The 26132-nt window shown below is 34.8% G+C and overlaps 1 protein-coding gene across 3 annotated transcripts in view; it reads right to left on the bottom strand.

The window, feature by feature from the left end:
- WDR11 (WD repeat domain 11) overlaps positions 1 to 26132 on the bottom strand; it is a 53281-nt gene that overhangs the window by 12929 nt on the left and 14220 nt on the right. For all 3 annotated transcript variants that reach the window (XM_081267409.1, XM_081267410.1, XM_081267411.1), the window contains 11 exons: positions 25460 to 25655; positions 25053 to 25156; positions 21592 to 21768; positions 18885 to 18969; positions 13137 to 13243; positions 10718 to 10793; positions 7007 to 7115; positions 5014 to 5138; positions 4173 to 4320; positions 558 to 664; positions 24 to 138 (listed from right to left, as the gene is read on the bottom strand). In XM_081267409.1, the coding sequence (XP_081123535.1) occupies positions 24 to 138; positions 558 to 664; positions 4173 to 4320; positions 5014 to 5138; positions 7007 to 7115; positions 10718 to 10793; positions 13137 to 13243; positions 18885 to 18969; positions 21592 to 21768; positions 25053 to 25156; positions 25460 to 25655 (1349 nt within the window). The remainder of the gene's footprint in view (positions 1 to 23; positions 139 to 557; positions 665 to 4172; positions 4321 to 5013; positions 5139 to 7006; positions 7116 to 10717; positions 10794 to 13136; positions 13244 to 18884; positions 18970 to 21591; positions 21769 to 25052; positions 25157 to 25459; positions 25656 to 26132) is intronic.

Here is a 26132-nt window from a genome sequence, read left to right as displayed (position 1 = left end):
TTTACCCTCATGGGGCTGCCTACCTCTTTAGTATCCCACACTTCAGCACCATCATTGTACATTGCTATTAATTTTTGGTTTCCTTTTCCAGGAGCAAAACGAATCTTCCTCACCCAACTCCGATGTGTAGGTATTCCCCTAAAGACAAGCCAAAAAAAAAAAAAAAAAAAACCAATACAATGAAGAGTAAATCTAGTCCCCAGGAACTGTCCAGGAACTGTCCAATGTATCTTTCTAGCTCTGTTTTTGATAACAGGAGAACAACTTCACGTTCTGGGATGGGGTCTGCATTTGACAGGAAGGCCTGCCCATCAATAGCTGCTTTTGCTTAGACCATTTGCAGGTAAGTGTTTACTGTGAATGATCCAGAGCTTGGCTCAAAGCCCTTCTTCCCAAGTTCAGGTGACAAGGGACCCAAGGCTTGAAGCTTCACTTGGCCATGTTTATTGGTCCTGTTTGTAAGTCACAGGCCTTCAATGAGACCATACCAAGAGGTTACTTATTACCATTTCTTTCTTTCTTTTTTTTTAAACAAAGATTTCATTCTTGGCTCATACCTGGATACTCTGCCTTTCAAATCCCAAAAATTTAAATTTCCATCCATGTCTCCAAGCACTAATGTATCTCCTTTCCAAGCAATGCAGGTAATACTACCCATACTTCCCTAGAAAACAACAGCAATGAAAACACACATAAATAAGTTTTCTGGGTAGATCAATAGAGAAGGGATGCCTTTTGAGGGAGAAATACCTTGGGAGAAAGCAAGCTATATGAAGAAAGTAAAGGAAAATCTTTCCAGAGAACTGATTTTAACTTATTTCTCACTGCAAAAGGACAAATAAATTCATCCCAAGGAAAACATCATTAATTTCATACTAACTATGCATTGATTTTTCTATTGAAAAAGAAGACCCAGAACTTTACTGATATTATCTCGAATTTCTGCAAAGAAGTTACAAACAGCAATTTAATTATAAGAATGAAACACAACTGTAATAAATTCAACTGGGAAGAAGAGGACTCAGTTCCCACAGATGTACAGAGGTGGTACTGCAGACAGCTTAGCAGCCTGAGTGCTGGACTCAGCCAGCCTGGACTAGAATCTCAGCTTTACCCACTGAAACTGGCATGGATTTGGGGCACATTTATTTAACCTTTCTGTGTCTGGGATTTATCACTAACAGAGTAGAGTAAGCTCATGAAACTTTAGAAGATGTTCCTCAGTGTTAATAAATTTATAAAGGTAAAGGCCTTAAACCATGTCTGCCACACTATAAAGACTTGATATACACTAGCTATTAAATACTATTACTATTCAACTGCTTCTCTATTTATTAAATTAAGTCTTGGTTTTGCATTTATAGTAAAATATAAGAATTCACATGATGTCCAATGGTTAGGAATAGGAAATGATGTTTGACAAATTGACTATTAACCGACACTGCCACCTACACCAAATATTGCATAAATCCTTGTGGCAGTCAAGAAATAAAGGAGAAGATGGCTTAAAATTAATATTATAATGAACTCAATAAGAAATTTATTTATATTAATTAAATGAAATTTTGTATATAAATACAATGCTCTCAAACCTTATTTCTATTTTCTTGACCAAACTAACATAACATTTAAGAATTTGCCTTTAACTTTAAAAAAATAGAACATTACAGTTCTAATTAGTCTAGAAATCATTGTCACTCGGGCTGGGGAGATAGCTCTGTTGGTACAGTGCTTGCTTTGCAAAATCAAAGCCCTGGGTTCCATCCCTAGCAACACACACACACACAAGAAATCATTGTCATCAGCTTTGAGTTCATGGTGATGTACTAATACAACTGCAGGGACTGTCCAGACCTTTCCATCTGAGTGCAGATGGGACACAAGCACATGGAGGTACAGAGGAGCTTGGAGAAGAAGGGCTGAATACCTGCATTGTGGTGCTAAATAATCCCAAACCTAAGGAGAGCACACTACTTGATACTGCTATGCTGCCTATGTGTGAAATGGGACATTCGGTGATCACAGGTAAGACTGGTATAAGACAGAGACATTCACTGTCTATTCCAGCTTTCTAAATAAGCGCAATTACAGAATTCTCCACATACACATTATTTAAAATATGTCAAGCTTTCTCCTTCCTTTTGCCATTTTATATACTCCACAGGGTCAAAATCCAGAGGAAGAGTTTCAACTCAAAATGAATGTAAAATACTTTACATTTGAGGGCATATTAAAATAAATATTGGATTAAAACAAACCAAATCTCAGCCTACATTCTATATCAGTCACTGGAAAACAATTTCAGAATGTAAAAATAACAAATAAAAATTTGTTATTGATAAATATCTCACATACTATATAGATGTCAATTTCCTTTCCCTAAAAGCAATCTGCTCTAAAATATTTACTAATTTCATTGAAGGCTACATTCTCATGAAGCTGGTCATTCCTTCAGGGAGTTTTATCTTGCTGGCAGAACAGAGACTTGCTATATCCTTACTCAGGCCTCTACAAAGAGATGGGATTCTAAAAACTCTGAGGTGCAATGACAATTCTGAAAAAAGCACTTATAAAATGGAACACTCACATGTCTAATATCGAAATGTTTAAAATTTCTCTAGGGCATGGGCTGGGGGAATGGCATTTCAAAAATTACTCAAGAGTTTCTACATTTTACTCTCAATGTGCAATAATTAGAAAACAGAGAGACTGGGCTGTTATTGCATGGCACTGGAAGAGCTCAGATGGTGCTTTCTCTGGGGTTCCAGAGGAGGAGCCATATAGAGTGCTAAGAGAGCAAACTGGGACTTTCCAAAGGATGACTCCATTATGCTGAAACTCTATGGCTCAATTCTAATAATAGTTTTTCATTTAAAGTTCTGTACTATTATAATTACCAAACAAGCTTCCACTTTTGTATTATTTTATCCTTCCAAAATCCTGAATATGTTTGGCAATATTAGGTACCACTAGGTTTCAGGTGTGATTTGTTCTATACAATAATAAAGATCAAATTACATTTTGAAAAGCACTCTTGAATGTTAGCTTCAATTTAGAAGTCATAAAGGGTATTTTGTTTGTTTGTTTTTTTTAGAAAAAATAATCAATTCTTCTACAATTGTTAATATGGAAGATTGGTAGCCATCTCCTAGGAGGTCAATAGAAATGACAGTGTGACTTCCCTCTTGCTTTCTGCTGGATCACTCCAGCAGAAGCCAGCTGTCATACCATGAAGAGACTCAAGGAGCCTGACAGAGAGGGTCCCAGGAGGAAGAATGAAGGCCTCTCACCAACAGCCAGCATTTTGTAATAGCCATTAAATGAGCCATCCTGGAAGTGGATTTGTCTGCCCCCCTGTATTTGAAATAACTGCAGCTCTGGCCAACATCTTGACTGTAATTTCAGAAGACAGTGAGCCTGGTGAGGGGGTTGGCCTTTCACTAGAACATCCCAATTTTAGATGGCAACTTTAAGTAAATGAATTTTTTACTTTTTAAAAAAACTTTAAGTAAATGGAGATTTAAAAAATCTTCTCATTCCTCCATTTAACCATTCTAGTAGTTTGTATTAGTTAACAAAAGCATTTTTTTAATTCATCTGTTAAAAACAACCTGTTAGATGAATGTTGAGAATAAACCTTAGTTAGAGGATTCCATAAGGCCAAAAAAAGGTGTGGGGGGATGTATATCTATCCATATAGATGTAAATACTAATATTATCACATTTAGAATCTGATTACTATTCTCTGTAAATAATGCTAGACTCTATAAGTCAAATCTGAGAGAAATTCTTGAAATGGAAATAAACAGATGATTAAGTTAGACTTGAGTTTCAAACACAGTTCTGCCATATAAATAAGCCAGGTAACCTTGAGAAAAGTTACTTATTCTCTTTCAGTTTCATTATAGATAAAATGGAGATAATTACACACCAATTATTATGGGGATAATAATGAGTAGTACATGGCAAATATTTCATCAAACAGTTACAATGTTATTCTCTAGCAGTATGGCGAAATTTTAATCAGTTATAATGTTTTCTTAAACAGTAAAATTTATTTATATGAAGTTTTTTTGAAGAAGCCTTCCAATTTAACTATGCCTTCACTGACTATGGATCACAAAATCTTTGATAAGAACTGTGATGGAGATTTAATCAAGAGTTAGACTCACATCTGGTGGAATCCGAGCACTATCTTTCACAGAGTTTCCTTCAACAGTGAGATGGTAAACTTGGCCATCGTTATCGGTAAATACAAAATGCTCCCGAGCAGAGATGTTCTGGCTGAGTTCAGATTTACTTTCTGCCTCCTGCAACAAGCTTTGTGATAGAGAAAAATAAGATTTTTTTCCCTTATAGTGACACTCATCATTAACTAACTTGCCCACAGTCCAGATGCATTAACAAGAGGTCCAAAACCATTTTAAAAGTCTAAAATAAATCTTGCCCAGCTAATAAAGTAAAAATATAAAATCACTTCTAAATAGTTACATCATGGGAGAAAGTTTATCCAGTATGGGGGAAAACAGTATTATAAATGTAACAGAAACTCTTTTTTTTTTTTTGCTACTCAATCAACAGAAGAGTGGTGTTCCACTGACCTCTCACAGTCTCTGAAGCTTTTTGTTTTTAAAATGGTGTGGATAGGGATGATATAAAAATTTAGAATTTCCAAAGCATTTTCTGTGGTGTACAGAATAACATGAGCTATCTCTATGTTTACACTACATTCATCTGAATTTTGGAAACTGAAGTGAAGGGAGCAGAAGGGCACAAAATGAACATATTCACTAAAAGATGGGTAAATAGTATTGCATGTTACTGAATGCACTAAGTAATACAAAAATAAAATTAACTTTTCAGATTTGGGTTATATACTGAAATATGAAACCAAGTATGTTAAAAAAACAAAGTCTAACCTACTACAGCAGATGTCTTTAGATGACACTTGTCAACTTCACAGTCACAATACTGACAGTATAAATGATACTGGAAGGAAATGGCAATCTGTACCTGATCACTGAGGACTCCACGATACTCAGCTCTGTGTCTGAGACAACAGTCTGGCGGGCCATGGCCTCTCGGGTAGCAAGCTGTTTCTTCTTCAGGCTCTTCAGGTTGTGAGATGGTGACCACTCCTGTGAAGCAAACACAGACAAACCCAGAAGTGCCAGGTCTCCTCTGCCAAAGCATCCTTCCAGAATATGGCACACTCTCCACTGGCCAGTACCACTTACTATTGCTGCATGTGAATTGTTCTTCAGATTGTACCTATTTATAGGAAGGTCGAATGAATGTATTTTAATCAGAGCATAAGTAGAAAACTTAATGACCATTTTGATGCTTTCTCTTTTACAAAATGAAAAAAATGAATTCAATTGTGGCATCTCCTACTCCTCAACTCCCAGGCCTACCCTTCACCTGCACAGGGTAAGAATCATGCTCCTGGAGTCAGGGCCCATTATTAGGCCTGGCACTGTTCCTCTTGTTGATTCTTTTACATACCCACCAATTCCAATGCTTTTAATCCAATATCTTCTCATTTGTAAAAGTTCCTAAAGAGTAGTTATTTTACATTATTGCATTTCTAGTTTACATAAGTAGTACTGCTATACAGCATTATTTCTTCCTCTTTTCATTATTCTTAACATATTTTAAGTCATCTCCCTATTGGTTCTACATAGTAGATAACACTCCACAGGCATTCACCAACATTTAATCTGTCTGTTCTCTCAGCAAAGGACACCAGATTGCCTCCAAATTCCCATCATGACAAATGACACTGCAGTCAAAATACTTATAAAAGTTCATTTCTGACCCGGATGCTCAGTGCTCAAGGATTCCTACCCTTGCATCTCACCCACAGTTCACACTATCTGGTTTTCCAATTTTTGTTATTCTAAAAGGTATATCGTGGTTATTTCCCTTTGTGCATCTCTGAAAAACAATGAGTTTTATTTTTCTTTTCTTTCTTTTTTTAAAATTTTTCTTTTCTTTTCGACAGCACTGAGGAATGAGCACACCCCCAGTCCTTTATATTTTAAAATAGGTCGATAAGTTGCTGAGGACAGCCTCAAACTTGCAATCTTCCTGTCTCAGATTCTCAAGTCACTGGGTTTACAGGCGTGCAGTGCCATGTCCAAGGAGCTTGAACATTTTTACATGCTTGTTGGCCTTTTGGGTTTCTCTGTCATATATTAAATGGTCACACTCTGTCCATTTTTCCAGTGGGATTCCCGTTTCTTCATTGTTGATTTGTAGGAGTTCCTAGTTAACTTTAGACACAGGAACATTTCTTATTTGACAACGGTACCCTTAATCAAACAGCATTAATTGGGATGAAGTCAAATTCATTAGTTCTTTTTTTTAGTCTGGACTTCTAATGTACTCTCTTGACCCTGTTCACAAAAATATTCTTTTGTACTTAGTTTTATTAATTTTATAGCCTTCCTCTTTTACACACAGGTCTTTAATCTTGTGGAGACCCCTCTTGTACATAGCTTTGGTTTTCTTCCTCAGGTAAGCCACTTTCCCCAACAGTTTCCTACAGTCTGCCCATCCTCTGCTTTGGTGCTGTTTCACTGCACATTCAGCAATTGAGTATTCACACAGGTCTGTTTCTGGGCTCTTTGTTAGGTTGGTCCATTTCCTGTTCTTGTGTCAGTACACTACTGATTTTACTTCCATAAGTTTTATCATACGTTTTAATATCAGGGAGTGTGGGTCCCATGCCTCCCACATTTACTCCTCGTTTTTCAAGGATAATAGCCATTTCTTCTGCTTATCAGGTTGCTCAAAATATCCAACTGGAATTGCACTAATCTAATATTAAATTAACCCATCCTAGAAAATAAACAGTTATCTCTAATTAATGAGATCATCTTCCCTCAAAAATTTTTAATAAGAAAAAACACTTGGCAGTAGTGATGGCAATTTAAGCTAAAGAAAACAAAATATACCACATATTTAGATACCTAAATTAACTAGTGTTTAAACTATAACTTACCAAAGCAGTTATTGCAGGAAAATTTTTGGACATTTCCCTAAGAAGGGTACAAGTCCTAACATCCCATAATTCCAGTGGTTTATCTTTGAATACAACTGCCAAATACTGCCTAAAATGAACCAAATATAAAAATGAACAAAATTACTAAATAAGCTCCTTTTGCAAAAATTTCTTCATGAATTAGTACAAATTAAAAGTTAAATAAATCAGAAAGCTCAGATGACACATTTGAAGCATATTAATTTAAACCAAGTCAGCCCCCGTGATTAACAGCTGTAAGGAGGTGAAGCTCTGAAACGACCTTTGGGAGTTACATACACCCTCCTCACATTAGGGAGGTAGATTACCTCAGAAGAAGGCGTGGCCTAGGTTCTCAATAACTCTTCTAAAGCTCTATTTCTCACGTCTGCCATGGGAATACTATCACCCACGTCAATGAATTAGTACGCAGGTTGCGATAACAATTAAAAGTACATAAAGTTTCTATCATCCCACCACAATAAGTATGCAACAAATAAAGCCACTTTGTTCAGTCTTTCAAGCCTGGAAGTACAGAAGGAAGTCGGTGAAAGCAATTCCACAAAGGTGAACTGATATCTCAGTAACCACTGCAAGAAACTGAACCATTATACATAAATAATGGCTAACATCAAGGAAATGGGACAGAGTAGGAAGATCCCTGTACCCAGCACATCAAAGGACTCATAATCTTCCACTCGGTATCATGCCTGCAACTTGATAATTATAGGGCTTCAGGCAAGCCACATAACCTTTTTGAATTTTACTCTATCTTTAAAATTGTGTTAATAATACCAACCATACCTACCTCACAAAATGCTAGAGGGACTAAAGAGATAAGAACATTAGACACCATAATGGACTATGTAAATACAGTACACTGCTTATTATGTCTAACATAACAGCATGTCTATAAAATACTAATGTTAAACAATGAGATACCCGCTAAGAAGATCCACTGCAGAAGAGGAGATTAATTCTGACAACAGGGAAATGGCCTTCTAGATAGTTACAGATGTGACAAATGACAACAGAAAAGGACAGTGTGTACTGGGAAACATGCACCTTAAATGCAGAGTATGTGGGAAAAAATTTAAAAAAAAGAAGATTGAAATGTGAATTTTGGTTCACATTATTAGAGACCTTAAATGCCAGCTAGGTTAAAAAAGGATGCCCCCCTATTCTTGACACAGTTAATCTGTGTGTTCTGAAGCAGGGAACTTCAAAACCTGAATGTTTTGAAGCAGGGGAACTGTGATTAGTGTTTTAGACATGAAATTCAGTATGAATTTAGCCAAATGTTTAGAATGAGAGTGAAAACAGAAGAGACTGGAATCCTATCAGTACAAGCAATTTTAGTCTTGGAGCTCCTTTGCACTCTTAAATATTATCGGGCACCTTTAAAGGACTTTTGTTTATGCACATTAGACCAAATGATGTTTTATGCATTAAAGATTAAACTAAATAAACTAAAAACTTTACTAATTCATTTAAAATGAAAAAATAGAAAATATAAAATAACTAGCAATATGGTAGATTTAAACACAAGCCATATTGATAATTACACTATGTATAAATTATTTAAATACTGAAATGAGAAGGCTGAGACTGTCAGGCCAAATAGAAAAACAAGCCCCAATTACATGCTATCTATAAGAAACAAACTTCAAATATAAAGACAAAGGTAGATTATAAGTGTAAAGATGTTAAACTACAAAACACTAACCAAGAGAAAGCTGGAGTGGTGATACTAACAGCAGACAAATCAGACTTATTTCCAAACAAATACTAGTACTGAGGATAAGATATTCACAATAATAAAGAAATCAACAAGTCAAAAGGATATAAACATGTATGTACCTAATAATAGCTTCAAAATAGCCAACGCAAGGAATTCTTCAAAAGAAAAATAAATCCATTACTAAAGTTAGAAATTTCAACAATCTCAGTCCTTCATAGAATAAGCAGGTAGAAATCAGTAAGAATATAGGAGACTTGAATAACAGTATCAACCAACTAGACATGACATGGAATACTCTAATCAACAGCAGAATATACATTTCCAAGTTTGCATATGGAACATGTACTAACTAACATTTTGGGTCATTAAACAAATCACATTAAATTTAAAAAACTGAGATAAAATGAAACATGTTCTATGGCCACAATGGAAACTAGAAAACAACAAAAAGATGTATCTAGGAAAAACACCCAAATAGTTCAAAGTTTAAAAATACACCTATGAATACTCCATGGAAATGTTAAAATATTACACAACAATTCAAAAAATTATAGGTTATAGAAAAAAATATTGCTTATATAGCATTAAATGCTTACATCAAAATTTCCAGGATTTAAGATCCTGGAACAGAGCAAATATGTCAGCTCTCTCACCACTTCTATTCAACATTTACTGGAAGCCATCATCAATGTGATGAAGCAAGAAATAAAAGGCTTACAGACTGGAAAGAAATATGTAAAAGTGTCTTGCCAGGCGAAGCACTGCACGCCTATAATTCCAAAGGCTTGGGAGGCTGAGGCAGGAAGACTGCAAATTCAAAGCCAGCCTCAGCAACTTAGTGAGGCTCTAAGCAACTTAGCCAGACCTAGTCTCTAAATAAAATACAAAAAGGGCTGGGGATGTGGCTCAGTGGTTAAGCATCCCTGGATTCAATCCCAGCACCATCCCCCCACTAAAGTGTCATTATTAGCAAATAATAAAATTATTTATGTAGAAAACCCTAAAGGACAAACAAAAATGCTACCAGAACTAATAAATAAGGTCAGCATGGTCACAGATACTAGGACAATATCTGAAATTATTTCAGTATACAAATAATGAGTAATTGAAAATTGAAATTAAAAGAAGTAAAAAATTCCATTTATAATAGTATCAAAGAGAAATAAAAAATATTACATGAAGACTTACACACTAAAATTTTCAAAATATTACTAAAATTAAAGTCAACTCAAATATGTGGAGAGAGATATCAGGTTCATGAATTGCAAAACATGTCAAAATGTCCATTCTTCCTATTCTGATATATGGATTCAATGCAATCTCAATCAAAATCATAGAAAGCTTTTTTGGTAAAACTGATAAACTGACCCTAAAATTTACATGGAAATACACAGATCCTAAAAAAGCTAAAATAACTTAGAAAACTATTAGGACGCTTACTCTTTCTTTCTTTGTTTTTTTGACTGACTTTCATTCAGTTTCTATCTTTAATAATTCTTTTTACATGTATTTTCTCTTAGAACAAAAAATTTCTGAAAATAAATGGGTCTAAATTATAAAGAAAATGAGTTCTTTCACTCAATAACCCCATGCTTAGTGGAAGTACACAAGAATTTCACAAGATTAAAAAAAATAGTTTTTTTAATGGATAAAGCACATTTATATCAACCCAGCTACCACAGATCAAAAAGTAGGCCACTGGTTTTATTAATCTAATGACATGTTAAGACTTCCCCAAATTACTTTTCTTTTTTAGAAGTGGGGAATTTAAAGTGATAGCAATTTAATTTGATGTCCAAAATATTTTCTTTGATGTGGGTGCACATCACCATTTGTAATCACCAAGATATTTCATATGTAGTTTAGTATATTCCCTCTTTCTTAAAAATCTTTTAACAAATCTACAAGATTTCATTAGATAACACCATAGATTTCTTCAGGTTGACACTTACTTCAAATGAGATACTTTAATCATTTCAATGGGCGATTCATCACTCCCTCGTTCACCACGAAAAGCAATGCTCCTTCCTTTAATTGCAAACATTAAAGAAAATGTGAAAAAGCACCAAAAACATGTAAGAAATAAGAAGCTATACTGATATCATCTGATCAGTGCTATCCTGTCTCCTCCTGTTCATTCTTCCATTTACTTCTAAGATGTTTCTAATAATTAAATTCAAAAAATAGTCTCAATATACAATGACCTATCACTTATATTTAAATATCTATTTTATAAAAAGACATTTTCATTTGTTTTAAAGTTTATTAAATACCATTTTCTAAAATTTTAAAGCATCTATAATAAAGCAGTTGTCTACTACAAGAACTACACATATATTTAAAGTCCTATAAAATCTTCTAGGTTTCCAAATACTAAGTAGTAGAAAAAAGTCTCTTGGAACAAGTATTGAATATTTCTTGTCCCATATGCAAAATAAAGTATTTTGAACATGTTGCCACCAAAACACCTCTATACATGGAAGTTAGGGAACTATAACTACAGTGCTTATGTATGCTGTATAATTAGTTAACTGCTAGAAGAGAAAATGTTTCTCTATGAATAAAAAGTCCACAAATTTTAATTCATGTCTGAATAAACATTTTAATATCATTTCTTAGATTTTGTTTACCTTGAATAAAAGAGAATGTAATGAATTAAAAGATGCTGAATGCCTCTCTGCTAAAGGCAGTCAATCTCACAGAATCTTACTATGCTATTTTTGTACCCCACAAACCTGTCCGTCTCTGACTCTGCTGGTCTGCTGTCTTCCTCAGAGGAAACTACAGGCTGGAAACTCCAATGCCCACTGGAGGAAGTCAGTAACTATTACTCTTGGCTTTCATTCCTCAAAAGGTAAATTTTTAGTTACTTAACAATCCTGACTTAATCCCATTGGAAAAAAACAAGCAAGGAGTTTTTGTTGTTTTTGTTTGTTTGTTTGTTTTCAGTGAATGCTACTAGAAAATGACATTGTGGGACACTACATTACTGGAGAGAGGGCCAGGGCCAGGGCATTGGCAATCAGGAAGCTGGGGCTGAAGGTTACTCCCACAGGTAACAACACTCATTAATTAATTTTGAGACTACACTGGAAAAGGTGGGGCTAATTCTTTGAGTTAAGAACAACTATATCTTTGAGAACTTGGAAATATATATTAAGAATATACAAAAGCAATCATGCATGTGACTTATTACATACATGTGTCCTTATTACTTAAAATCATCTATATTAATTTTATTACATTATTTTAAAGAAACTTTTGTTTAAAAATACCTATTCAAAATCACAGCCCATGTTATAACATGATAAAACTATCAATCCTATCAAAGCAATTTTCAACTGCTTTATTTTGAAGCTCATTGGATTGTTTTAAATAATTTTGAATAAGTTATTTTACTGGAATGTTTTCTATTATGGCGTCTTCAAACGACCCATTGAGTTTTCCTTTCAGTCAGCCAGATACTATCAAGACTATATTTTAACATTTAAAAACTATTTTGGGGGGTTGGGAAGAAGAGAAGTTCACTGGATTAGACAAAGGAGAATGAAGGGAAGGGATGGGGGATGAGAATAGGAAAGACAGTAGAATGAATCAGACATAATTCTCCTATGTTCATATACAAATACACAACCAGTGAAACTACACATCATGTACAACCACAAGAATGGGATCCTAATTAGAATAATTTATACTTCATGTATGTATGTCTAAATACACTCTACTATCATGTATATCTAAAAAGAACAAATAATTTTTAAAAATGAAAACTATTCTTAATCTATAAGTTTTTAAAGGAGTTTCCTACAAAGGCCCAAACTTTTTTTTGCAGGGGGAGGGAGACAGGGACTTGAAGTCAGGGGCACTTTACCACTGAGCTACATCCCCAGTCCTTTTTATTTTTTATTTTGAGACAGGGTCTTGGTAAGTTGCTGAGGGTCTGGCTATGATGCTAAGGCTGGCCTCCAACTTGCGATCCTCCTGCTTCAGCCTTCTGAGTCAACTAAAGGCCCAAACTCAAAGCAGAGAAGCTAAAAGTCTAACTATAAACAATTAAAATTAATATTTTAGTTATATATAACAAAATACTTCAACTGGACTGAGTATCATATTTTTTTAATGAATCTGTCTGTTTAGGCTAATGTTATTCCATTTTATCATGTATTTGTGTTAACAATGTTTCCCTAAAAACAGTGATGAGATTTTTCTGGGGCAATTATTACAAAACAAAAGAATGAATATATAAACACAGAATGTAAGAAAAAACTCCTAAGTGAAAGAAAACATTCTGGAACATGTTCTATAAATAGCAGCATCTTTGACAAATATGACAAACAATGGTGAATCTTTTAACAGTCTAAACATACAAACCTGTTGGAAGGTCAACCAGCTGAAGTTCATTTCTTACTAATCCCATATTGTTTGGTGTTGAGGTAGCAAAAGAAAGAAAACCTGTCAAACTTGTCCATTCAATACCCCTAGAAATAACAAAGATTAATTTAATACATTTTTCTGTTTGGAAAGTTTATTTGAAAAATAAGGTTTTCCTAATATCTAATTTTACTATAAATTTCAATTAAAAACTACTAGTGTTTTAATATTAAAAATACTTTCAGTATTAAAAATACTTTAATTCAGAACTTATTATCATATATTTCTGACACAAAATTATTTCTAATTTAAACTTTATCTATGGATATAGTAACATGATAATCATCAGAAGTCATGCTATCATTATTAAATTTATTAAAATTTGTCTAGGGAGTCATATCACAGGAATTTCCAAGAATTTCAATTGCTTAAAAAAAAAGTGCTACAGGAATATTCTGAGTAGAACGGTTTAAAGTTGAGTACATTTAGGAATTTTATAAATTTTATCAAAATCTTATTAAACAGAAATTCTTAAAGCAAAGACTATGAACTGAGCCATTTCATATGGAAGTAGATGAAAGTTTCAAATAGTATATCAATTAGAGAAAAGCATAAGGCAAAGTCTCAAAAAGAAAGACACGGCTGACACAACAGCAACTGATAAATCCAAAGCCCTGGGGGTCTTGTGAATGTGGGACTTGACAATAAGTGACAACACATTCCTTCCTGCTAACAAAACTAGACAGTGTAAACCAACACAACACAGAGGGGGAAAAGAAAAGGTGCCATGGAACAAGAGGATTCCTCAGAGTCCCGAGAAAAAGGCTCTATGTTGCTTCTATGCAGTGAAAGCTGGCTGGGAGTGAAATCTAAATTTGGTTCTATATGCAACTGCTCATTGGTACTTAGGGACAGTGTTTCCAAAAACAAGGTATTGTCAATGGCTGCTCTCAAAATACAAAGACAGAGTTGAGTAGTTGTGATAGAGGTTTTATGACCTAAATATCATAAGCCTAAAATATTTATTATCTGTCCCTTTACAGAACACATTTAACAAACCCTGATCTAGTCTATCCATTTCTAAACTGATTTGAATGCAATTGCTAAATTTAGTATGAATATTGCTTTACATTTCTTGCTCATTTTCCCAAGGAGGTATAATGGCTTCCTGCATCAGGTCCAAACTCCTCTCTGTGGCTTTCAAGGCCATCTACCTCATCCTCCTTAACTAAACTCCAATCATATGCATCTTATCTGCTACTTTACTAGAGTAATCTGACTCACTCATCCCTATGAATGTACCTGCATTCTTGTCTTTTAGCAGAGGAACAAACATAATCCAAAGAGAACTAAAACAAATATTTCCAATAGGAGGTGATAGTTTTTGTTATCTAGGTTTTCTTAAATGTAAAATTGTGTTGAAACAGAACTTAAAACTGAGTTCTTAACTGAACCCAGAATCTTGTGCGTGTGAGGCAAGCACTCTACCAACTGAACTATATCCCCAGCCCATTGATGGAATTTTTGTACCTAAAATGACCACTCTCTTTCCCTCTAGAGATGCTGCTACAGTTAAGAACCGGCTATAACACTTATTCACTGTGATTTCTCTGCATCTCTGTTTCCCCACTTATTATGTAGAAATAGCAATATTAAGTGAAAACAGAAGGACTGGCACATAACCCATGCTCCATGCACTGGCAATCACCACCTTCATAATTACTACTCTTATTTCAAGAGCTAACTCAAGCCCCATTTTCTTCATCAGGTCTCTCCATGTACTGAACTCAAATCACACCCACAATGAATACCATATAATTTCATTAATTATTCACTAGAAAAGTTCCTTTGTCTCTTGTTTCTTTTTTCTTTTCTCCCACAGGTAACAACACTCATTAATTTTTCTGCGTAGCATAAACAAAAGAAAAGGAGTCAATTTGGAGTTACTCCACTCTCTTTAAGTCTAGTAGCTTTCATCAGATCTATTTGACCACAAAACCCCTAAGACCTACCCTCCAAGCCTTGTCCCTAACAGTGTGAACTACCTCCAGTACAGTGATGCCACTATCTCTAGACACTAGTAACTCTATCCTCCCATTCCTCATTCATGATTTTTAAAAATTTATCTGTTAAGTACCAAGTTAGTGACTGTGCTGTCCTTCTGGAGCTTACATTCTAACAACAAAGAGACCCCATACATGTACGTTCTGCATTACCTGTTGTGAGAGACATTGCTGTGGAGCTCAACAGGGGCTGTTTTAAGAGTCACCCATGACTTGGTCTCAGGGCAGGCAGGCTTCCTGGAAGACCATTAAAGCTGACACCCAAAGGGCAAATAGGGTTTTGATCTAAGCCTGAGCCACTGAGGAAACAAGTGTGAGTGGCTGAGGAACACTGTGCTAGACTGCATTCTGGGAAGGGAGGTATCATGACTCTCCAGGCATGTGACAGGCACTTGGGGATTCTGTTAGACTTAATGAATGATGTCCAAGAAAAGCCTAGCACTCTTTCTTGTGTTTATTAGTGCTGTGAGTTCTTGTTGCCCAAAGCTTGGTCCTTGTCCCTGATGCCAATCCAATAACGAGGACAGAGTTTTGAGAAAAAGGAAAAAGGAGGCTTACTGCTTTGCTAGCAAAGGAGAAACACAGGGGACTCCTGTTCCAAAGGCTGTGATTCTCCCCATCAGCAGGAACAGGGGGCTTTTTATAGAGATGATTCAGAGAAAATGAGATTAGGGAGGAGGAGGTTAGGGAAAAGAAGATCAGAGAAAAGATGATCAGGGAGAAGAAGGTTGGGAAAAAGAAAAAAAAAAAACACGTAAGTTTGAAAGCCACAAGGGATATAGTCAAAGCATCAAGTTACATCTCAGTGTGCAGGATGTACAGATCCAAGATGGGCCATCTGTAATCTAGCAGAAGCATGTTGCCTTTGAACAGATTATGGTGGAAGCTGATATATCCAATAACCACAGAAGAGAATAAAAAAATCAAGATGGACTTCAAAGTGGATAAGGAAGGGATTATTTCTCAAAGGAATGAATAATTTTGTCAAACGAAGCTGAGCTCACACTGCCCTTGGGATTAGAAAACTGCTATCTTGGTTTAAATACACACTAAGGTCTGTAAAAGACCAAGAACAGTAGCTCACTCTCCAATCTAGGACTTTAAGAACTCCTAACCACTGAACAAGTGTAACCTTTGAACTTACCAGCAGGTATCTGTGGATCTGACTCCTATAGGTCCCCAAGCTAAGCCAAGCACATTCACCATTTACTGGGGCTGCTACATAGACTACTGCTCAACATGGTGGTGGAAGCACACTTTTGAAATGCCTAAAAGTACTAAGATTCTTCTGCAAATTTATAGACAAGAATGGAGATCACCTTACTTTCTACAAATCAATCAATTTAATCAAAGTCAATAAGTGTTCTGATATCTATAAAAACTACTGTTAATAATTTTTGACACCCAAAATAGTACTGGGCAATATTATTTTAAATAGCCTAGTATACACAAACACAAACTAATAATCTAAGAAAATTAACATGTACCACTTCACCTTGTTCACTTTTAGGTTTTCTCCAATGAATTATAAGCATCAAAGCCTTTGGCTCAATAGATGTTTATAAAGCATTCTGGTTAAAAGATCACAGTTTTAAAGCACACACACACACAACCATCTGCAGTTAGACAGTCCCTGGCCACATGTATACCCAAGATTCATTTACAAGGTAGAAAAACAACTTTCTAAAAGTTAGCTTTAATTTGCACATAAAAGCCTAGCATTTATTGGGTTTATTGCTAATCAGTTCAGAATTTTTTATAACACATCTGTGAAGTCTTCATAATAGCTTTTACTTGTAACATTAAAATTGCATTAATTGAAACACAAAGACAGAAGGATTTTAGCATCCTCTTGGGCAGCATCTCTAAATATAAAATAGATTAACTTTGAAATGACAATTAAGAGAGAAAATTCATATAAAAACTTGAGCATCTGAATATCATCATCCACAACACTAGTCTGTATAAGCAGCATATCCCTTAGAGTTGTTCAGTATCCATCTAACACTATAAACAACTGCAGTATTACTTAATCAGAAATGTTATCACAGCATATGTATAAGGAGTATACATAGTGACATCTACAACCTGATCAATCCAGGTTCACAGACCACTTAACACCAACACTTCACTGAGAGCTGCCAAAGGTTTTGGTATTCAGAAACAAAATGACAGTATGATTTTCCAGAATCAAGTGGAAAATGCTTGGCATGAATCTTGGCCCATTTTTATTTTACTGCCAACATGGGTCCTTCTAGTATGGCATTTCTGAACAGGAGATTTAGCTCATGTACTGTTAAGTATATAAAAGAGCCCAGGCTCTGAAGTTCAAAAAGCCTAGAATGAATTCCATTTATCTCTTTCACAGATTACTCTGTGATTTGCGGTTTTTCCCTTCTCAAGTGGAAATACCATAGTGCCTACCCACTAGGGCTGTAGTGGGTATTCAGTGAAATGATACATGCAAAAGTATTAATAATTAACATAACCCTTAGAAAGAGCACTAGTTAAACAGAAAATTCAGATTGGTTGGTGTTAGCCATAAAAAAAAATTACAATAGATGAAAGATGAGGGTAAAAAAATATGTGAAGAGCAGAAACATTGACAAGGAGAAAGAGAAAAGATAAAAGCAATGGCAGCAGAGACTAACGAAAGAAGTTTCACAATCACATACTGCAGTCCTTAAAACAGAAGAAGATCAACAGCCTGAAAGAGACCAAATGTGCCCATGTTGCTGTAGCCCTAAAGTTCAATGCTTTTGAAGACACCACTACTCCAGGTAAGTGTATCAGGAAGGACACAGCTTAAGATGGCAATATATAGTGACTTTGGTCTACACAAAACAAAGCAGTAACCCTTTTCATTATGATCAGAAGCTGTGATACTCAAAGGGTTAACCTTTCTCCATGCAGAAATTGCATTTACTCAGAACAGAGAATTCACTAAAGGTTAAAAATATGAATGTACATGAGGCTTACAATTATGTAATATACAGAAGATACAAGATGACCTTTCTTATGCCTTCATTGAAGATCAAAAATATGCTGGAAATTTATATTATATATGTGTGCAACTTTGCAATCTATCACTGTTAAAGTGAAAAAGGAAAGTAGTCTTGCACTCAGCGGAATAATGCTATCAAGCAGGTAGGTGTGCACTTTACAGCAGAAAGCAAAAGGTAGACTTCTGTCAACTTAGCCTTTTCTAGATATCTTTGTACACACAACACTCCCACAGACCACATCTCAAAAATCAAAGAGTAAATCCAAGACATTTGGGACCTTTTCTGATGATATTTAAACAAAGAAATAAGGTTAATCAACAGCTAAAATGCCTTTATTCAAATGTGTCATGAGTAGTCCTACTGACAGATCGTCACCAAACTGAAAAATAAACTAAATAAGCCTAAATAAGGCAACATGGTGATTTCTACTGAGAAAATAACCTGGACTTAGGAGAAATAAATAAGATGCAGCAATAAAAGAAACAGGTTCTACTGCTTATGTCCTTTACAAAGAAAGCAATTAGTACTCATCCTTGATTAGCACAGCCATTAGCTGAACATTAATACTTACTATTTAGACTTTTCAGTGAAATAATCACCACTGCAGATTCATTGAATCAGACATTTTCTGATCTCAACAGAACATGTTTTAGATCACAATGTCACAGTGACTTACTCACTTGACTTCACATGAGTGGATGCTTAGCTCCTTGTGCAGCAGACCACTAGTGAGATGATATACCAGGATGGAACCGTTACTTGTACCTATCAAAGTGACATAACAGCAAATAAAAAAAAATTAAAAAGATGTAACAGGAGAGTATTAATTTAGTGGGAATTCAGACTTCCAATAAAAGTCTTCTCTCAAAATTTTAATCATTTTCCAACACTTATCTTTTATGAAAGAGACCCAAACTACATGCTAAACTACAATGCATTTCTCTGTCTTCTCATCAAAAATGGCCTAATATCAGATGCTCTGAAAACTTACTTAACTCGAGGGATAGGTTTGCACAGAAAAATTTTAAAACCTCAATCAATATACACAGCGATTTGAAGAAGCACTTTCCTAAGCTTTTCTACACATGGGAGTTCATGCTTCTTGAGATTCAGAATGTTTATTGTAGCTAGAACCTAGCTGAGCTCACTATCCAGTTTTTCCTATTTTTCTTTACAGTTTTTAATCTTATTTGACATATCAAGTAAATCATGACAAGGTAGTAAAATATGGTAGTTAAACTGTGGTTTCTATAGTGAAGGAAGCTTGGGTTCATGCTCTGGCTTTGGACACCTAAGTAAGTTACTTGCACAAAACTGAATCTGTTTTTGCCTCTTTAAAATAGAAATAATAGAAAATCTATTTGCTATAAATGAGAAAATATGTAAAGCACTTAGCACCACACTTACACAAACTAATTACCTGGTAACTAATATTAACTTGGTTAACCAGTATTTCTGTTATCACTGTAATGAAACATTTTGTGGCCTCAGGCAATATGCCTAAAGTTTAAACAGAAAAGACATGGATATACCTGAGAAAGTTTTAGTCTCTAAAATGTTTTTATAAGTTAAGGAAAGTAAACTGTGTAGTTGGACAACCACTTTTTCACTATGCATGGTTTAAAAGGACTAATGGATTTATACAAAGCAAAAGAATAAGTAAAAATGCTAGGCCAATTCCAATTTTAGATTATTTGTGAATAAAGCTCCAGTAGTATTCTAGATAACTATTCTAGAAAAATACATTTCAAGGTTGTACACAATGATCATCTATTCTCTCAGATATCTTCTGGTACTGAGAAAGTAGCTGAATAATCTTCATAACAGTCAAATGATTTCTACATTCTGCAAGTCTTGATATGTGAAGACTATGATCTAGTATTTCAAGGGCACCAAAGAAGAATCAGCTGCACTTATTTTCCCTAGTGACACTGGAATACTTTAGATATTTATTTTATATTTTTTGCTATTATCCTAAATTTCTTTAAAATGATATTCATTATGTGCTAGTATAGTCAGCTTATTTGACAATGGAAATCTCAGACCTTGACATATTTCTTATTATATAGCTATAACAAGAAGTAATTATCCCCAAGAAATTGACAAAAAATCCCAATGTCATTGTAATTAGGTAGTGACATTCATTAGGTACACAAACATTGTATATACAGGCACTTACAACATACACTGACAAATCTTAATTAAAATTTCTATAAAACATTAAATATGAATCAATAGTTTATAAAGCAAAAATTAAACTTATCTGCATTTTTATAAATCTGAACACATGTAGAAACTATTCCATCTTCAAATTTAAATTGCTTTCAGAAGGTAGCCAGAGAAAAATTAGAATACCCAAAGAAGTTATTAATACTTACTTACCTAATAACCTGAGATATGCTGGTCACAAAATAAGTTTTCATTTAGGAAAGAAGAAAAACAATAACAAACATGTCACAAATAACATGTTTGTAGACATGAGGAGAAAGCCAGAAGCCAACCAATAGCATCTTAAGAGGAAATGTTCACTATTTTGAATGTACTCTCTTTTTCAATTTTAGAATAAATGTAATTTAACCTTACATACTTAAGAATAAGCTAATTTCTGGTTTTTGCTGTAGAGGAAATCAGGTTCATTTTATTATGATGAAATTAATATAATAGCAAGTTGAAGCCCAGGCAAATTTTTTTATCTATAAAATAAGCATATGTAATTTCAAATCAAAAAGCAAATCTTAGTTACAGGGACCATAATCTCTTTAAACAATAAAGAACACATAATTCTTAACACATCAAGAACACTGCCATAAAATTATTAACTCTGACTACATTATTACTTAACGAAGACCTTCTACAAATGTTAAGCACAGACAGCTGGAGGCAGACCAAGAAAGACAAGGGCCTTCCATTCACCATCATGCCAGGCCCTCCCCCTGACACTTCAACAGCATCAGGTGATGAGTTTCACTGGATTAAAAATAAGACACTTTGCCGGGCATGCTGGTGTATGCGTGTAATTCCAGTGGTGTGGGAGGCTGAGGCAGAAAGATCGTGAGTTCAAAGCCAGCCTAGCAACTTAGTGAGGCGCTAAGCAATTCAGTGAGACCCTGTCTCTAAATAAATTACAAAAAAGGGCTGGGGATGTGGCTCAGGGGTCAAGTGTCCCTGAGTTCAATCCGCAGTACCCCCCAAACAAACAAAAAGACACTTAAAGGAAAAGGATAGAATATATAAAAAATATGCTTCAAGATGAGTATTTCCACAATTTACTAAGCCCATTCCTTTTTTTTTTTAAAGCATTCTCAAACAGGATATAGGATTTTCTAGAAATCAGGAGCCAAAACATCCTATCAAATAAGTTTTAAAAAGAGAAGGTCAAATACTCACCAACAGCAAGCAGTGGCTGATACATCTTGATGTTTTTTGTGGTCAGTGGTGGGCACATACGAATGGCAAACTGTGGGGAGGGCAGTCCTGAAAGCAGTCCTGTTAGCAGGAATTTGAGATGCACCTCCTGTAAAATGGAGCCTTTGGGCTGTTCTTCTCCAGCAATTGCACTTTGTCCTTATTTGTCATTAAAAATAGAAAATTATTAATTATAAAGCATGCTGACCTTAGATTCCTCTAGAGTACTACTACCCATTATTCAGAAACTAAAGTCTTCTAAGAAACAAGTTTCAGCCACAGTTCCTGGCATGAGGGCACTAAACAGAGACTTCAGAACAAATCAAGAGAAACTGGGTTAGACAACACTTTCCGTAGCATGGTGTGCTGGAAAACATTCCTATGTTACTGTCTTTCCAAAAGATTACTTTTCAATCTGCAGTGCTTTGTAAAGTATATATAAAACTGATGATCACAAAAAGCATGTTCAAAGAATAATTTATGATTTCTAATGAGAAACTTTAATGTATCAATGTATTTATAAAATTTAAGCCTTATAATTAATTTCTATGTAAAGACATAAAACATAAAACATATTAATAAATAATATATGTAGTATATAAACTGTCATTGTTAACAGTTAAGTGTTAAATAGCATTATTTTTAGAGACATGTTGTATTTAGGTTATCAAGTCTCAAACCAAAATGACTCCAATAAAAACCACTCTAACACAATGTAAATATAAAAATTACAATAAAATTAAAACTGTTCACTAAAAAACGCATACAAATTTCCTTCCTATAAATCACTATTGATATTGGAATTAACTTGCCCAAAACATAAAGATATGTGTAAGCTGGGCATGGTGGTGCACACCTGTAATCCTAGTGGCTTGGGAGGCTGAGGCAGGAGGATCCAGAGTTTAAAGCCAGCCTCAGCAACTTAGCAAGACCCTAAGCAACTCAGTGAGACTCTAAAATACTAACAAAATACAAAATAGGGCTGGGGATGTGGCTCAGTGGTCCAACGCCCCCGAGTTCAATACCCAGTAACACACATACACACACACACACACACAAAGAATATGTGTGAGTGAATATATATGTATACACACATACACACAAACATGTATGCTATAATAGAAAAATATAAATAATTACTACAAGTGGGGGATGGAACCATGAATATAGTCCTTTGAGGACTATAATGTTATGTTAGTAATAATGCTATTTTTAAACCTATAAAATATAGAAAAAAAATAACCACAAACTTAATCAAACTAAAATGATCCCTTAGAATTCATCATACAATTGAACACAATCTCTCTGCTTCCCTTTCCTTAATGTACCATCCATTTGGTAACAATGGATGGTACATTAAGGAAAGGGAAGTTCAACAGGTAGGTCCTGCAAATACCAACACTATTAGCTTAAGAGTTGACTCCTGGGAACTGCCACATTTTTCAAGTATTTTTCATAAGAGTCAATTCACAAGGTAGGGCAGATTAAGCCTTAATAAGCAGCAGCCTTTATCCAATGAATATAAATCAGCCTCTGTATTTAACTGAATTGCTTTCAATTATCACTAAGTACACAGTGAATTTCAAATTAAAAATTTAATTAAAAGTTTTAATTAAAATGTTTTCAAGTGACAAAGCTTTAACACTTTTAAATCAACTACATTGTCAAGAACTGCTATACAATCTGTATCCTTTTGTTTCTTAAACACTGTTGTTTATATCACTTATATACCTAAACAGCATAAAACTTCAACCTCCTATGGGCTTCGTATTACTGATTATTTCTGTTCATGTGTGTTTACAATTCTTTCCCCTTTAGTATTTTATATTTAAAACAGACAAGGTCGATTAACTCAGAATATCATGTTACTGATAAAATGAATTCTGCAAAACATGCAAAATGTGTCCAAACTTCTTCATATGAATTTGTTTCTGGATGGTGAATAGGAAGAATTTTAACTATGAAAGTGCCATTGAGCAAAGAGTTCTACAACTGCAAGACATCGAAACCAAGGCCCTGACACTTCAGGGTCTTGCCCTACATAGTAGAGCAGCCAGAAATGGAAGCCACTGCCAAGGAGCAGGCTCTAAAGTCAGGAGGACTGTGTTCACATTCTGGCTCTTCCACCAATTGGTATTTGGTATGGGGCAAGTTTTTTAATTTCTGGGCCTCAGTTCTCACCCATAAAATGGGGCTAATATCACCTACTTTGCAGGGTAGTGGTAATATGTAGAGTATGTAGCACAGCATTTAAGGTAATATTTAAGCACTCAATAAATGCCATTTGATTAACATGATTAATAAAGCAATGCTCATTGTAGTATAGCACCTATCTATAGCATTTAAGCAAAAAAAAAAGTACTAAATAATATGCATTCACAATTGCATTATGGAAGAACAAATAATGACAGAAAAACCTTTGTAAACCACATCCACAATTTAAAAAGATATAGATATGAAAATTACTTGGCCTATTTACAAAATCTTATAAAATCAGGTTACATATATATTTGAAATCACAAATCCTCATTCTTCTTTAGTATGTACTAGCCCTATAATAATTAAATAACTGAATATTTTATCTATAAATACCTGTTTAAAGTAAGGATTCCTAACATAAGAATATGAAAATTAATGTGTAAGAGTTAAAGTGATTTTTTTCCTAACAATGCTGAGTTACTTTCTTCCTTTAACTAACTGCACATCTAGAACACCCAAGGCCCTGCATGGAGTGCTGGAGTACTCAAAATTCAATCAAACCCTTATAATTTACTAGAGGAAATAGAAGTAAGGCCACAATACAATAGTTATTAACTATTAGGGGCCACACAAAAAAAGACATTTATATCAGGCTTGGAAGATTAGAGAGAGCAATACTTCACCTAGGCGAAGTGGCACATGCCTGTAATCCCAACAGCTTGGAAGGCTGAGGCAGGAGGATCATGAATTCAAAGCCAGCCTCAGAAAAGCGAGGTGCTAAACAACTCAGTGAGACCCTATCTCTAAATAAAATACAAAATAGGACTGGGGATGTGGCTCAGTAGTCAAGTGCCCCTAAGTTCAATGCCTCATACCCCCCACACCCCGCAAAAAGCATTACTTCAGCTGAATTTTGAATCAGGGAATGGCAGAGAAGGGAGAGAAGGCCCACATCTAAGAGCAGAATCCAGAATCCAGTGATTTCTTTCATTTTAGATTAGTCTCTAAGGAATGACAACATACTAGTATCCACAACTATAATGCCTATCCATGCTACTCCAGGCACTTTTATCCTAATATTTTATACCCTTCTGGTTAATTTAGGAAAGAATGATTCTACATTTTAGTTTTCTCAAGTATTATCTTTGACTTTATAATAATTGCAAATCTATGACTATTAATTTTGCCCTTCAAAAATAATACCTAACATGAAAGTTTAAAAAAAAAAAAAAGAAGCAGCTTACCAATCATGTTATCTAGGGAAAGGTCAGGGAGTTTATTCTGTAGCACTCCTACAGGAATTCCACAGAAAGACACCGGTGAATACAAAGGCGACACACCAGAACTACTGCAAAGACAAAATAATTAGATGGTTTTTACATATATAAAACCATGATTACATATTAGGAACTCAAAGTATTAATTCCCAGCTCATGATATTTTATTTTTATTGTAGTATTATCTCATTCATAGGTGAAACAGCTTTACCAGGTATACATGCTTCCCTAATAATCTAAAGTCTTAATTATCTCCTTAAAATATTTTTTAATAGAAAACTGGCCCTTCTACTTTTAGATGATCCTACTAACTTTTTTAAAGAAAGGAAACAGAAAATATAAGACACAAAACACAATCCCAGTGATTCATTTACCTGCTCCGTGAATTTCGACTGCACACGGCAGACTTGAGTTCCCATATCATGACCCTGCCGTCACTCACTATGAGGGCAGCTGCATTCTCATTGACAGGGCAGCACACCATACTGAAGGGACGGACAGTTTTTGTAACCCTGATTGCATCGCACTGGCTTCGTAAATCATAGGTAAGCTCCTGAACAGGATCTGGATCTAAACATAAGATTGATTATTTTAAATGTCAGAAACATACCAAATGCACTACTGTTTATTTCCACTTAAATAAAACTCCAACTAAAAGAATGTAATTCTGTCATTCCTGGGGCTGGGGTTGTGGCTCAGTGGTAGAGTGCTCCCCTAGCATGCACAAGGCACCAGGTTCAATCCTCAGCACCACATAAATGTAAATAAAGATATTGTATCCACCTAAAGCTAGAAATGAATATTAAAAAAAAGAATGTCATTCCTTCACTAGTGCAAACTGTTGAGTACAACTTCACTTTTTACAATTACTACTAATTTCCTCAGAATATAAAGATAATTTGCTTAGTGTCTGCACAAAAGTTTAATCTATAAATTAACAAGATACTTTGTTTTAAAATATTTTAAAATAAAGGAAATGTTCAGAATCATATGTCAACAGTAACATAAGATTAAATAATAAACAATGCACTATAGACCATCATAATT

This window comes from Spermophilus citellus (assembly GCF_964194105.1).
Source record: "Spermophilus citellus genome assembly, chromosome: 15".
Taxonomy (NCBI): Eukaryota; Metazoa; Chordata; class Mammalia; order Rodentia; family Sciuridae; genus Spermophilus; species Spermophilus citellus.
This window is presented reverse-complemented; position numbering and strand designations above follow the sequence as displayed.